We start from the raw sequence: 15250 nt of genomic DNA, 5'->3' as shown, positions 1-15250 counted from the left end.
ACGTATCCTAGAAGCGGTGGTGGACCTCCGCACGAGGGCAATGTCATGGTACTATCGTGGCGGCAGCAGCAGCAGCAGCCGTGGCCGTGGACCCTACCGAGGAGGTGGCGAAGGCAACTTCCGTCGCGGTCGTGGAAGCTACGCAGATGCCGTATCTGACGGTAACATGAACAGCAACGAGGAGCAGCAGCGAGGTGCGCGGCACCAGTCACGCTCCTCTGGCGACGACGACAGCGAGAGGGAAAGCGGAGACTTTGCAAGCAATGCGCAGCGCCATGCGGGCCCACCCCTCCCTCTTGAGGCCCTCGGGTCTTTCCTTCGAGATGTCGACGGCAGCAACTACAGTCAGCTGAAGCAGCTCACAGGCCGTACGTACAGCCTCACGCAACAGATGAGTCCAGACCCCGCGTCGGTGTCTATCCGCTTTGTGCGCATCCAATCAGACCCGTTTGCCCCTGGCAGTCAGGTGTGCGTGACCGTGCAAACGCCGTTTTCTGCGTACGCCCTGCTGCACTCTGCGGACCCCACGCCGCCTGTGGTCGCTGCTGCACCCCTCAGCCATCGTCTCTCACCGGAGGATGTCGCGTGTCGCCGTGTCGCTGCCGAGGACTTCATTCTGCGTTGCGTCAAAGATGGGCTCGCGGCTAGCCGCCACACCAGTGGCGCAGTGCAGACGATCCACCAATCGCAACACGTACTCCCCCGTAGCACCGTGCAGGTGGTGGATGCGAACGAAGCAGGTGGCAGTGATGGCATTTCGGTTGGCTGGATTCATGTGTACTTCCGTGTGAAGCTGCCCGGACATGGCCGACGCATCGATGGTCGACGCATTCAGCAAATTCTGTTCTCAGAGGTGTTGCCAGTCTTTCAGGAGAACGTGCTGCGCTGCGACCACCGCGCACTGTGGGCGCACGTCACATGCGTGCACGACCAGGAGTGGCTGCGCTCGCAGCTGCGAGAGCGCGGCCTCACGGCCTTCATTGCCGATGGTGCCGTACTGCCACGTGCGGCTGGCAACTCCGACAAACGGCTGAGCGGCCCCAACGTTGTCACCTTCTCGTCACCCGACACCTTACGGCACACGTTCCATCTGCCGTACTCGGGCCGATCTATTAGCGGTGCTGGTCTGCCACACGGTCTTACTCTCATTGCTGGCGGGGGGTTTCATGGCAAGTCAACGCTCCTGCGTGCGCTGGAGCTTGGTGTGTACAACCACGTCCCTGACGATGGCCGCACCTTTGTCGTGGTGGACCCGACAGCGGTCAAAATTCGTGCTGAGGACCGCCGCGCGGTTCACGGGACCGACATATCGCCCTTCATTACAAACCTTCCTTACGGCGACAACACGACTGCCTTCATCACCGCCGACGCGAGTGGGAGCACCAGCCAGGCCGCCAACATCATGGAGGCCCTGGAGCTTGGCTCAACGGCGCTGTTGCTCGACGAGGACACGTCGGCGACGAACTTCATGTTCCGCGACCCCCTCATGGAGCAGCTCGTCCCGCGCACGCAGGAACCAATCACTTGTTTTGTGCACCGCATATGCGACCTGATTCACCATCATGGCATCTCCGTAATAATGGTTGTGGGAGGGTCGGGGCAGTACTTCCCCATGGCGGATGTTGTTCTGGTGTTGAACGCCTACAAGGTAACAGACGCCACTGCGCGAGCCAAGGTGATTGCAGCGCAAAACATCGGCGGGAGCGGCGCTGGATTTGTGGAGTCGACAGCGCCGTCCGCAACGTCCGCCTTTTGCCTCCCTCCTCGGCGCAGCTTTCTGTACGCGGACACCTTTGGCCAACTTGGATGGCAGAGCCAGCAGCAGCACCACCACCACCACGGCTACGGCGGAAGCGGGCGAGGCATCAAAATCAGCGGCTCCGGCATTGATCACATACGCATGGCCGATGAGGACATCAATGTGACCCTTTTGGAGCAGCTGGTGGAAGAGGGGCAGCTGAATGCCATCGCGCAGTGCCTCGCGATGCTCTACGATAACGGCAGCGCGTCCGCAGCGCAGTGGCAACGGGAAGCAGCACCTCGTCCGAAGTACCCGCCATCGCTGCTGAAGCCCCTGTGTGCTGATGCCACCGCAGCTACCGGTGCGTCAGCGCCAACCCTCTCGGACTTTGCCCGCCTCGTGTACAATTGTGAAGGACGATTACGGCAGGCACGGCTGGAGCCGCAGACGTCATCCTGCTACCTGCCAGCTGGATTCACCGCCTTACCACGTGTCTTTGAAATCGGAGCGGCGCTGAACCGTCTGCGCACCCTCGTCACCAGTTGTAAGTGAGGAAGATGGACGGGCAAAGACAGAATGAGGACGCTTCATCATTCTGTCTCATTCAAGTATCTGGAAGGATTCAGCTCTGTCGAGGGAAGTGCATGTACTTGTGTGTCGGTTGGCCGTTGTATAAGGTATTAAGTAATGCGCATAGGAAAGAGAAAGAGACCGTGATGATCATCGAGCGGTGGTGGTGATTGTCGTTGTCGTTGTGCTGCAGCAATCGCCACCACCGCTCGATTACTCCTCGAAGAGGTTCCTCGCTTCAGCCTCACCCACCCCCACTCCGCCACTGTGTCGGAGATCACGCAGCGATTTCATTAACCCTATCATTCCCTTCATACGTCCGTACGAGGCACACGCACCAATGTGGGCTTGTCTGTGTCCTCATGGTGTCCGTGACGCTCTCCCTCTCTCTCTCTCAGCGTCTGCGCGTGCGCTCAGGCTATACAGTCACTGATGACGATGAGAGAATGGAACACCCTCGAAACCGGGACAGTGAACACACAGCGGACTTTGAAGCAGGGCAAGGCAACGACGCGAAAGAGCTGACGCATCTAGGAATGGTAGAGTGAGGCGCATACACTAACGCGCGCAGACGCACCTGTAGAGAGGGAAGTGTATGTGCGTGTGTGTGTGTGTATGTGTGTGTGTACCCATGTATGTCTGTAGAAGTTATACTGATATTGATTGTCTGACTCAAGATTTGTTTATCCTGTACTCGAGTACTCTCTCCTACTCGCTTTCCCTCCCCCTTCCCTCCCCCCTCTCTCCTCTCCTCTCCTCTGCCTTCGACGCTCATTTGAAGTGTGCATGTGCGTACGGTTGCCTACCTCGTCACTACGAACACGTATCTCCGAGTCCCTGAGTGTGCGTCTGCGTTCTGGCGCTGGCGCGCACGAGTCTCTCTTTGTACTCATACACAGGAGGGGGAGGTAGACAATTCCCTTAGTGGCAGCAGTTGGTGCACTGCAGCAGGGGAGGCCCTCCTCAGCTTTCCCCACGCATAAGGGATACCCCCGCACACGCACTGTGCGCGCCCTCCCTCCTCTCTCGGTCTCCTAATGTCGCACCTGCCTGCGAACCCGTTCGAGAAGGCTGATGTGTTTCACTTGTTTGACGCCATCCCTCCGGCAGCCTCCACATCCACCGCGACGGATGGCGGAAGCGATGACGACCTCGCACCCATCACGGAGGTGCAGTACATCGCGCTCCTGTACATGATGGCGGCGCAGCTGGGCATCTCACATGCTGAGGCAGAACGCGTGTTTCCATCCTACAAGCACAGGCTTCAAGCTGTCGAGGCAGCAGACGCCTCTATCGACGCCACGTCATCACAGCTCCCTCCCTTTTGCTCCCACCTCTCTCGGGAAGGCGCCGCGGCGTATTACTGGGCTCAACCCGACGCCCACACCATCCCCGACGTGCGCTGCTGCGATGCCAGGGAGATGCACAAGCAGGAAGCGTTTCCGGCGCCCGGCCATGGTCCGCATGTGCACTGCCTTCGATGCTTCCAACAGACCATTGAACGTGCACCGCCGTCCGGGTTGGGGGTTCCACCGCCAGTCGTCGCCGACTACCGCGATGCCGCAAGTCTGCAGCTGCACCTTGAGGAGCATCGGACGCGCTATGCGACGTGCCTGCGCATCCTGGAGGAGAGCAGCAGCAGCCTTGGCGCAGCGGGGGATAGGCTCTCTGACGAGGGTCTTGAAGCTTTCGAAGCAGCGGCCGAAGAGGCGAGCCGTCATGTGTGTCTAATGGCATCACTGGGAACGGTGGCGTGCCCCCTCGTCGTCTTCTACTGCGCCAGGTGCGACACCTTTGCCCCGCTGGCGCGCCTCCACCCCGTGAGCGACGCAGCGATAAACAGTGCAAGCTCGGTTGTGGCTGATACCTGGGTGGCCACGGAAAGCGCTAGCATGGTGCTGAGCCGACTCCTGCTGAGCTGCCATGTCCTATACATGCTCGATGCAGAGCGCTTCAGACGGCAACGCCACAGCGCTCAAAATGCACGTCAGAACTCGGCCACCAATGCAACACTCAGCTCACAGCACCTCCTCTACATGTTCAAACCCCTTCTCTTCTCCCCGGAAACGGAGGAGCCCTTGATGGAAGAGCTCGAGTCAGGAGCAGAATGCACGTATGCCGCGGTGGTGCTGCCGAATGCGAGTGTGGCCGGTGATCCCCCTCAGTTACTCCTGCGAGAAAAGGCAGAGGGGGATGGATCAGACGTGACGCCGACGCTATCGCGCTTTTCCCCGGTGGTTATCGGGTTCGCAATGGAGTGGGCGACAGCGGCGCTTGTGGAGAAGAAGGTCGCGATGGTGCTCGAGCACTCCAACAGGGCAACGACTGTTTGCTCACAGGAAGGCGGAGAGCCGTCCCCCTGCTCGCCCGCCTCGTCATTGTCTACGCCGCCAGCCTTCCACGTCACGACGCGGATGGTGTACATTGTGGATACGGGGAAATGGGCAGTGGCACACGTCCTCTACCACCGCCTACTCCCCGCTGACGCTGAGCTGCCGCTGGGCTACGTAGACGAAGCAGATGACGGGATTCGCGTGCAGGACGTGTACGAGGTGGATGTGCCGATGCCAGCGTGGACGGATCGCTGCATTAGTAAGAGCGAGCCGAAAGCAGCAGACGAGTCGAGCGGCGAAGGTGAGGAGAGGGGAGAGGAGGTCTGTGACGATGCTGTGGAGATCGATGCGCTTGCCATGGATGGATGTCCTTACTCCCTGGAGTCGCGTTCCATCGACTTCTTCACGCGCATGACGGCACTGGCCAAAGCAATGCACGAGCTGGCTACGTGGCGGCTCAGCATTGACGAGAACAAGGGACCATCATTGCCGTGAGCCTGAAGAAGGACGGCATCAACAAAGCACGGCGGATTGGCGTGAGAAATGTTGGTAATGGTGGTGGTCTGCCCCCCCCCCGTCTCTCTTGTCTTCGTTTTTGAATTCACGGGGTTGTATGCGGTATAGGCGACGGAAGCATCTCCATCCCTACGCCGCGTAGCCTTTCCTGTCCAGCGGGCTTAGCAGCGGTGCGCGTCTCTCACTGCCCTGCCGCCTCCTGCCTCCCTCCCCCCCCCCCTCTTGGCTCAAACCCTCATTATTTCTGACACACCCGTGTGCATCTGCATGTACGAGATACGACGCCGCTACTTCCACCGCTGCCACAGCATCCACCATGGTACCTCTTGCACTCCGTATAAGCCTGGGAAGAGCACCTGGTTAACCTCCCCCTCGCCACCTCGCCGTCCCTAAACCCGCCCTATGGCTTCATTGCAAGTAGCCCCACCCTTCAGCTATCCGTCATTGTGACCACAAACACGCACACCCGCGCGCAAAATGTCCTTGTGGGCTTCAGAACAAGGGTGCGTAAAGCAGGCTCGCATCGCCTACAGCAGCACACCCACCAACGCACAACGCGCAGTTCTTGAGCATTCGCGCTGAAGGGGAAGGGGCGATAGCCTTCGTGATACCCACACCTTAGCGGGACGTGGCGCAAGGAGAGAGGGAAGGGGCACGCATGTTGTGTATCAGTGCTCAAGACCGCACGTGCATCCGACACCTTTCCACTTCAGGTTACCATATAAGCACATGCATGTACTCCTCACGTCTCTCTTCCTACCCCCTCCCTTTCTCTCTCTCTCTGCGCTTGTCCGACAGAGTCTTTCAATGCTCTTTCCTTCCCTCGTCTTCATCGCATTGCGAATTACGTGACATGGCATCAAGCACAGCGTCACCCTTCTTTGGCTCTCGCTTCATCTCCTCCGCTCTCTTCTCCTCTTGAGAGAGTGAGTGTATATAGGCTGAGGGTATTCATAGCGCGCAGACAGAGAGACACACGTTGATCAGCTCAACCCCCCACCCGACAACATTTGATACACGCACACTGTATAAACGAGGGCAGCGGTGACCAGCAGAGCTGTCGCCTGCTTTCACATCACCAACAGAACAGAGGTAGTGGAAGTGGGCTGTTGACGTCAAATGAATCCGTCGCCGAAGCGGCACGCATACGAGCTGCTGCTGCCGCAGCAGCAGCAGCCCACAAACCCGCTGCCTGCTCATCAGAGTTGCAGAGGAAGCACAGGTGCCAGTGGTGAGAACACCACCCTTCCACAGCTCTCGTCAAACTCGGTACCTGCGACGATCCACATCACCGAGCCTTCTGCTAACTCTACCCTCATGTTCCACTCAGCAGCAGCGTCGACTTTGGTCCCCATCCTCCACGGGCGGACGGGTGCTGCTGCAGCTGCGAGAGATGACAATGACGGCAATGCTGGAATGCACCCTCGTCCCACAAGGAGGGTAAGCCAAAGCTACCCCGGGGCGCTCACCTCAGCGGTGCCGTCCATGGTGCTGGCGGTGGTTCCCTTCACGGGCAGTGACGGCGTCGGCATCAGCTCACCACAACGTGGTGATTCGAGAGTGGGCGGTGCTGGCCAGGATGGAAACAACACGCATGGTAGCGGTGATAGCGTTGGCTACTACTCTGGACCCTCCCCGTATGCCAAGCTGGCCCCGTTGTCACTAAGCAGGGAGCGAGTGTGCCCGCACTGCCTTCGGTCGTACGATGTCTTTGACGACAGCGAAGGCGTCTTCGACCAGGCAACGTTCTTTCACGTGGATGCAACGACGGCGCCATCGTCGCTGCGGCCATCAAGTCATCGGAAACTGCTCCCGCCGCCGTCGCAGGAGGGGGATGAGCAGCAGCAACAGCAACCATCGGCGTCTTCGCGCTTGTACACTGACAGCGCAGGGGATGGCGGAAATGCCACAGGGCAGCTCTTGTATAACGGGCGCAGCACGGCCTCTGGATTCGATGAGGGCAGCAGTAATGGCACCAACCGCAGCGGCAACTACATTGCGGCCTTGCGTCCACCAGCTGCTGCGTTCACCTCACACTACTTCCGTGCGCTACCCCCACCCTCGTTCATCACAGCGGTGGGAGCCCACAACGCATCGACTCTGCTTGCCATCGAGGACTACCGCCCATCACTGCTGCACGATAGCCCGAGAGGTGAGGAGGAAGCGAGGCAGCCGTGCACAGTGGCTCCCGGACCTGCTAGTGGCGAGGAGGGTAGAGACTCGAGTGGGGCGATAGTGTGCAAAGCAGTTGCCGTGCCGCACTACTCTTATGTGAGCCCCACGACCTGCACAGGGATGCGCTCGCAGGTGCGACTGCTGCAGCAGCATGACGTCAAGAAGACGGCGACAGAGGTAGTGCACGAAAATGAGGAATGGCTATCGTGCGAAAGCGACTCGCTCGTCTACTCCCCCATCGCTGCGGAGCCGTCGCCGAACAATGGCTACTACCGTCATTACTTCAAGGAGCTCCGCCAACTGGGCCGAGGTACTTACGGAGGGGTCTACCTCTGCCGCCACATCATGTGCGGCGTCAACCTTGGTGAGTTTGCCCTTAAGAAGATTCCAGTTGGCGACAAAGCCACCTACCTGCAGTCGGTATTGCGTGAGGTGCGCATTCTCGAGGAGGTTCGGCGACACCCCAACGTGGTCGAGTACAAGCACAGCTGGGTGGAGGAAGCGCAGCTCGCCGACTTTGGTCCGCCCGTGCGCTGCCTCTTCATCCTGATGGAGTACGCGTCCGCTGGCTCGCTCGACACTTATCTGGAGCGCTACGGCAACCATCTCTCCACGCTTGCCGTGTGGTACTTCTTCCTCAGCTCCGTGGCAGGCACGGCGCACCTTCACGAGAAACACATCTTACACCGCGACTTAAAGCCTCAGAACCTGTTGCTGGCCGCGATGGAGGGCCGTCCTCCACGCGTGCTGGTCAGCGACTTTGGCACGGCAGCCTTGCTGGGGGACATCTCGTATGACCGGTCCGGCGGTACAGGGACGCTCGAGTACATGGCGCCGGAGCTCTTGGAGACGGCCGCCTCGCCACACGGCATCAACGAGCGGTACGTGAACCATCACACAATGGCCTCCGACGTGTGGTCGCTGGGGATGGTGCTGCACTACCTCGCCTTCGACGGGACGCTGCCGGAGCGACGCGAGGACGGCAGTGTCAACCTCGACGAGGCACACCGCTCGGCCAACGACAGGCCGCCTGAACTGCTCAAACTGCTCGAGGCTATGCTGCAGCTCGATCCCGCAAGGCGGCCGCGCTGCAGCGACATCCTCGGCTCCCCGATGGTCCAGTCCATCATGCGCATATTCAACAAAGATGACCACAGCCAGTGGGACCTCTCCATCCAGGAGCAGCAGCGCCTGGCCACTGCGCCGTCTGCGATCCTCCCGTTGGAGCGTCCATCCCGCCCACCGGTGTCGGTACCACCTCCCAAGAGTGCACCACTCAAGCTTCCAGAGCCCTCGAGTATCGATGTCAGCAACTCACCCCCCAGCGCTCGCATCCGCAACTCTATAACCGTCATCGCCAACTCCTCACCGGGGCGCGGCATGCGGGCTGACCGCACGAATGCGAAGGACAAGAGCAACGCACTTCACAGCAGCCGTGTTGAGCTCCTCTCAGCGTCGGCACTGGGGGACACATCGACGGTGGCAGCGCGTGGCGGCAGCAGCAGCGGTAGCCCCAAGGCCAGGAAGTTGCCTCCACCGCGCCCTCCGTCTACTTTGATCGTTCAGCATGGCCAGCAGCAGCAGCGCCTGCATGCGGTGACCAGATCACCGCGGACACGACCTTCCCTCTTGAACATAACTCGGTCTTCAGACTCGCTACCGCCGCGCAAGGCTGACGTCGGCGTGCAAACCGATCCGGTAGTGATCCTGGAGGAGCAGCAACGACACAGTGGGAGGGACACGAGTAGTAGTAACTAAGTGAAAGAGGAACATGCCCCGGTGTGGCCCATGCGCCACGATTGATCCTCATGAGCATCCCCCCTCGCAGAGGTGTGGGAGAGCATGTATGTACGTGTCTGTGTGCCTTCATTGCTCTGTTTCTTTCCTCTGAGACCCTCTTCCACCGTACCTCGACCCGCGGCCCTTCCTTCCTCTCTCACTATCCTCCGTCAGTCGGCGGATAGACTCCTACACTCGATCCGCCCTTCGCTCTCGATCCATTCACGCACTTATTCCCCTCCCAAGCAAACTACAAAGAAACGAAGAATTGCGCATGTGCGTGAAGCCGTCTCAGGGCCCTCTGCCTCCCCCCTCAGCTCTACTCCCCAGTCATGGGAGGAGCGACGCATGCGTATGTACGTGTGTGTGTGTGTGTAGCACTGCCCTGATATCCTCGAACCCCTCTCCCCTCCCTCTCTTCGTAGTGCTGCGAAATCGAGCAGCAGCGTCGTGTGTCTGTCTGTTTCATCACCACCACCACCGCCCACACATGCACACACAATCATGGAAACACGTATCGGGCGGCAACAGAGAACGAGTATCGAGTCCCTCTTCTAGGGACCTCTTCTTACCCCACGGGGCGAGCTTGTTGAGACAACTCTCTCCGTTCGAGGCACCCACTCGTGATGGTACACCCGCTGCCCATCTCCGAGGCAGATGCCCTCGTGCAGCCCTTCGCCCACGACTCACATGAGGTGTGTAGCACCGTCGGCGCGCATCTGCGCATCTATCCCTATCGTACGGGCGGTCTTCTTTCCTTGAAGCAAGCCGAGCAGCCCTGTTTCGGCACGCGTGTGTCGGTGGGCGATGCACCACAAGACACGCCAGCATCGTTGGCCGCCGCAATACCGCTTCTCCTTTCTCAGCTCCTTCACTGTCTGCACCAGCCACTGCCGCCAGCATTGGCGTTTGTTCTTTTCTGCGCAACTATTCCTTTGCTTTTCTCGTGCTGTTCCACTCTGTGTTCTGCGTACCCCTCCGCCTTCCCTCTCCCTCTCGTTCGCTCGATGCCTGTCGTTGAGCCAGCATGCATACACCCTTGATCGCCCTCTCTCTCTCCATCCGCTATCCTCACCCTCTCGGATTGGAGCCAGAACCACGGCTGATGGTGTCCAGCGCGCGGCAGAGCCCATTTCTTGAAGCGTCATTGATACACGCGTAGATACCACACGCACACAGTCAGACACGCACGCACCCCCTCAGGGGGTGACTACCCATACGCTACTCAACCAACCATACCACCACAACCCTTCGCTACCCAACGAGGACATCTTATTTTCTGCTCCCACACAAGCGCGTCGATGGAGATTGCGTCCTCGTCTCTCAAGTCCCTCATAGAGCCGCTCATAGACCTCATTCATGGAGACTTGGTGCTGGAGGACATCTGCTGCCAACGCGTCGCAGGTGCGTTTGTAGAGCACCACGAGGAAGCGCTGCGCCGCGTCGTTACCAGCCACACCCTCCCTAACGGGTTGGAAAAAGCGATCGAAGCGTACTGTGTGCGCAGCTACTTACTCAAAGCGCCCGAGCTGCCCACTCAGTCGCATGAAGTGGGGCGGATGCTGCAACGGCTCGCCGACACTCTCATTGAGGCCGCCAGAGCTCCGAAGGGAGAGCGACAGAGCGAGAGGCACGACATGGAGAGCATGTGCAACGAGGATGAAGGAGCGCGGCCGTCGTTGGCAGAGGTCGCCGAGGTGGAAGCTAGTTCCGTCGCTGATCTGCTTGCTACGTCTGGAGAGATGATCAAGAAGGATGTTGCGGCCTTGCAGGCGAGGCCGGAAGCGCAGCGCTGCGCACGCCTTATCGACTCTCTCGGCGAGGTCGTCCTGGGGTACATCATGTATGCCGCCCAGCAGTGTGCGCAGCAAGCACAGGAATACCTTGGTGGCGCCACCTGGCACGACACTCAGATGGCGCACGCCTCCTACCACGCCACGCTGCACCAATTTGTGAGGTCCGCCATCGAACACCGTGAGGCGCGCAGGCGAGCGCGGGAAGCAGAGGTGCAAGCTCTTCTGTTCAGCAACGACCACACCGTCGTGGTGCCAGCGGCGAGAGCCAAAGATAGAGACGAAGTGAAGGAGGAGGACCTCATTGTGGTCTGTGAGCAGGACCAACATGACGCCTCTCCAGCCCCATCCGAGTCGCCTGAAGTCGAATTTGCAACACATGTGCGGGCCGCCATGGAGGACATACCCGCCTCTCCACAGTCGCCGCCACAGCTCCTCTTGAAGCACCCCATCCCGCAGACCACGAGCACTCGAGGGGGGCGTGTACTGCACTCCTTGAACGACTCAGTCGCGGAGCAATGCGAAGCATTGGTGCACATGTCGCCGCCTGCAAGTCTGCAAGGGCAAGAACAACAGCTGTCAACACCGGTGCGCTCCTCCGCACCACACCCGAACGCCCTCGCAGCGGCGGAAGGCCAAACAAGCGTGCCGAGCGAACCTACCCCAAGTCCAGAGATTGTCGTCGACCCCCTCTCGCTCGCGGTGGCCTCGAGCTCCCTCGTCACTTCTGCTGAAGGAGGCGGGCCACACGAAGGCAATGACGCAGCGCGGCCGCCTCACCGGAAGCTGCGCAAGGCTTGCACTGTTCTCATCGGCACCTCGGAGACGAGCATCCTGCGCATGGTGGAGCACACAAAGGACGATGGTAGGGAGGGCGGTCATCTGCTGTCGGCAGCGGCGTCCGGGTCCGCCTCCATGGCGTCCTCCACACTCCCCATCGGCGCGCAGCGACCGCATGGCGGCCGCGGTACGACAGGCGACACCGCCTCCTCTGCAAACTCGACAACAGTAAGCGCTGTAGATGCCTGGGAAGGGGTGCAGCGATGTCTGCAGAGGCAAGATGCCGAACCCCGCTCCTACTTCCTATGTGGAGCAACACACCGCTTTGAGCCATGTGTAGCGAAGGGCTTCTTTTGAGGAGAGTCACTTGAGGCTGGCGGGAGGGAAGGGGAAACACACGCCAATGCGGCCGCAGAACAACGCACACACACACACACACACACATCCACAGACAAAGCGACGCAGACTGACTTGAGGGCACGTTGTCCCTGTCAGCCGACATGAGTGTAGACGTGCCTCAGCTGTGCTTTACTGGATCTACCGTGCGACGCTTCGGATACTTTCTAAAAAGGCTGTTTGGATGGAGTCCGTCAAGCACACATCAGCATGGACGCTGCTATACCCCCTCGCCTCATCCCGGCTCATCGCTCATGCGCCGCACATGCCGCGCCGCCTTGGCCCACTACTGCGCCAACCATCTTCAGAGAAGAAGCGGTTTGGGGTTGGTTTTCTGCAAGAGGCAGTCATTCTTACCAGCTGCCGTGTGACACCTCCCACCCCTCGTTGCACCCTTGCCCACACACACACACATACACACACACTGTTCGCTCTCTACCTTCCCCCCCCCCCCGCATCTTCGCTTATACGATTCCCTCTCCCATTCCCCTACCGCCTTACCACAAACACACTGCAGGGCGCACACCACCTCCTCACCGGAGCCCCAGCGGGGCCCTGGCGTGATACTGTCGAGGAGAGGGAAAAGGGAAGGGCAGGAAGCAACCTCCCCCTTACATATCATCATGATCAGCCTGGATGCCTACGCGCGGTACGTTTACCAGTACTCCTCGCCATCCACAACAGAGCATCTGCGGCGGACCGTCTGGGGTCCGCTTGGCCTCTGCTCTGGCGCATCCGCCTCCACCAAATCCATCTCCGGTGCGCAGCCATGCTGGAGAGACGCATCCATATCGCACGAGGTGCTGTACGCCGTTCCACCCATCACAACAAACCTGCGGTGTGTCGGCAATCGCATCGAGGCCCAGCTCACTGATCGTCTTGAAGCACTCCCGCTCTCGGCGCCGGCGGTAACCACCACCACTCCAGCTGCAGCGACTTTGGCCTCCCGCTTCGCACCTCCATCGCGCCTCGTTTCCATTGGTCTGCCGTATTGCTTGTGCGTGAAGCCGCAGGCAGGGCATCTCACACCGTGGCCACCCATTCACACCTCAAGCATCTCCTCTTCGATGACAGGCACATCAGACTCAGAAACGAGTCGTAAGCAGCCGAGTAGAAGACCCCTCGTGGTGGTGGTAGATGCGGGGGCGGCAGAGGCAGTGCTGCGGAGAAGCGACCTCTATGCGCCGGGTATCGTGACAGCCATCCGCCCTTTCCACGCCGGAGAGCGCGCGGTCGTGGCCTTCTACGTCAAGCGTGTTGCAGGCACAACAGACGGGGAGCTGAATGAAAATGCAGAAGCGCCGCGTTATCTCACCTGCGCGCTCCCCACCGGGGCCACACTCCCGGCCGCGCAGTTTGAGCCCCTCAGTACGGACTTCGATTACCAAGACGAGCACCAGCAGGTCAATAGGCTGGCTGGCCGCTCTACCTTTCTCGTGTGCATCGGCAGTGGTGTGATGTGCATGGAGTGGAAGTGTATCATGAGCCGGTCGGCACATGGCACCGCACTGCGGACGGAGTGGACACCACAGGGGCAACCCTCTCGCACCACTCTGCGTGCTCTGCTCGGAATCACGAAGGACACGGAAGACAGCCATGAGCACAGCGGCACACCAATACTCCAACCACAACCACAAGGCGTAGAGAAGGGAGGTAAAGAGGCAGAAGATGTGTTCTTCCTGCAAAACTACTCTAGCATGGTGCCGGTGGCACTCCTGGTAGACCATCTCTCGCCAGTCTCCCTCTGTCGTGCGTGGACGCACAGCAACAACGCGGCCCAGGGCCACTCGCCCACATTCTGCACTCTTCTCGACGCCTGCGCCGCGCCGGGGGGCAAGACGAGTCTGCTGCTGTCATTGCTGCGGGAGCGCGCCGAGCAGGAGAGGACGGCGATGGCAGAGACAGCAACCCCTCCTCCACTCCACATAGAGCCGTTTCAGGTGGTCTGCTGCGAGCGTAGCCGACCTCGCCAAGAGCAGCTGATGAGCCTCCTTCACCGCCACTTCGCAGCCGATGTTCCATACGTAACGCGCGTGCTGAAGTCTCACTGTGTCGACACGAACAAGTTCCTCAAGCGCAAACTCACCGAGGCAGCTGGAAGCAGCAGCGGCGGCATCGCATCACACACGGACACCTTCGATGCGGTCCTACTAGACCCGCCGTGCACGGGCATGGGTCTGCGGCCAAAGCTAATGCCCCACATGCAGTCCGCTGCCTCCATCCAACGGTCAGCTGACTACCAGCGCAAGCTGTTCGACTCCTGCATCCGTCATATCCGCGGCTCGCCAACGTCGCCTGGAGTACTCGTGTACAGCACCTGCACCACCACGCTGGAGGAGAATGAAGCAAACGTTTTGCACTTCCTCCGCACCTACCCCTCTGTGCGTCTCGCCCGTGCCAAGACAGCGGCCCACCGGGCGCTGTGCGACCTCTCCGCTGTTCGTAGCTACGGTTCTCAGCAGGATGCCGACGAGTGTCACGGCCCCACTTCGACGTGCTTTTGCCTCTTGCGAGACGAGATTATGGATGTGCAGATGGCCAAGGAGCGAGTAGCTGCGGCAGAAGGGCCGCCATCGTCGTCTCCAGCGACGGATCCGCTGTTGTTGCTGCGTTTCATGCCTCGGCCACTCGATGCGTACGATGACACATCTGAAGACGGCGTGGGCTTCTTCGTCGCTGTGTTTCTCTATTGCGGCTACACGGACGCGTAAGAACCCCTATTTCCTATCCTTACACCAATCAGCCAACCCTCTTCGATGACTGACAGGGAGAGGAGGGAACGGGAAGAAGGAGAGGGCGAGTGTGTACAGAGATGGGCTTGAGCATGTGAGGGCGTGCGCCTGGGTGCTGTATACACCCTACGCTCTCCTTCCCCTTCCCCCTTGTAGCCATCATTCTTCTTTTAAAACCCATCAACGAGCACCTCACACGGGTACTCGGTGAAAGGGGGATTCGCGCAGCAGCACAGCTTGATGTGCACACAGCTCTGCCTATCCCCTTGTCGTTTCATGCTAGAGCGGGAAGCAGAGGAATGTGAAGGTGGCAATTAACATGGCAGTGTGCCTCAGCTTCTGGACAGCGTCTTGGTGGATGCTGCTGTTGGGATTATGGCAAGCGGGATTGGCGGTTCAGATAAGGTTAGTGGAGGGGGAAGGGGGGGTACACGG

At 59.9% G+C, this 15250-nt stretch overlaps 5 protein-coding genes across 5 annotated transcripts; all 5 read left to right on the top strand.

Moving 5' to 3' along the window:
• Nucleotides 1-40: 40 nt before the first annotated feature.
• On the top strand, nucleotides 41-2293 carry LPMP_251600 (mitochondrial RNA binding complex 1 subunit, putative; the record flags this gene model as incomplete). The annotated part of the gene is made up of 1 exon (XM_010701428.1): nucleotides 41-2293. One exon carries the CDS (start codon nucleotides 41-43, stop codon nucleotides 2291-2293), a length of 2253 nt encoding a protein of 750 aa, XP_010699730.1.
• A 1055-nt stretch (nucleotides 2294-3348) lies between these two features.
• LPMP_251590 (hypothetical protein) lies at nucleotides 3349-5139 on the top strand (the record flags this gene model as incomplete). The annotated part of the gene is made up of 1 exon (XM_010701427.1): nucleotides 3349-5139. The coding sequence occupies one exon, from the start codon at nucleotides 3349-3351 to the stop codon at nucleotides 5137-5139; it is 1791 nt and encodes a 596-aa protein (XP_010699729.1).
• A 1338-nt stretch (nucleotides 5140-6477) lies between these two features.
• LPMP_251580 (protein kinase, putative) lies at nucleotides 6478-9093 on the top strand (the record flags this gene model as incomplete). Its single annotated transcript, XM_010701426.1, has 1 exon — nucleotides 6478-9093. The coding sequence occupies one exon, from the start codon at nucleotides 6478-6480 to the stop codon at nucleotides 9091-9093; it is 2616 nt and encodes an 871-aa protein (XP_010699728.1).
• Nucleotides 9094-10415: 1322 nt separating this feature from the next.
• Nucleotides 10416-12044, top strand: LPMP_251570 (hypothetical protein; the record flags this gene model as incomplete). The annotated part of the gene is made up of 1 exon (XM_010701425.1): nucleotides 10416-12044. One exon carries the CDS (start codon nucleotides 10416-10418, stop codon nucleotides 12042-12044), a length of 1629 nt encoding a protein of 542 aa, XP_010699727.1.
• A 662-nt stretch (nucleotides 12045-12706) lies between these two features.
• Nucleotides 12707-14794, top strand: LPMP_251560 (RNA methyltransferase, putative; the record flags this gene model as incomplete). Its single annotated transcript, XM_010701424.1, has 1 exon — nucleotides 12707-14794. One exon carries the CDS (start codon nucleotides 12707-12709, stop codon nucleotides 14792-14794), a length of 2088 nt encoding a protein of 695 aa, XP_010699726.1.
• Between the last annotated feature and the right edge of the window lie 456 nt (nucleotides 14795-15250).

Source organism: Leishmania panamensis (assembly GCF_000755165.1).
Source record: "Leishmania panamensis strain MHOM/PA/94/PSC-1 chromosome 25 sequence".
Taxonomy (NCBI): domain Eukaryota; phylum Euglenozoa; class Kinetoplastea; order Trypanosomatida; family Trypanosomatidae; genus Leishmania; species Leishmania panamensis.
This window is presented reverse-complemented; position numbering and strand designations above follow the sequence as displayed.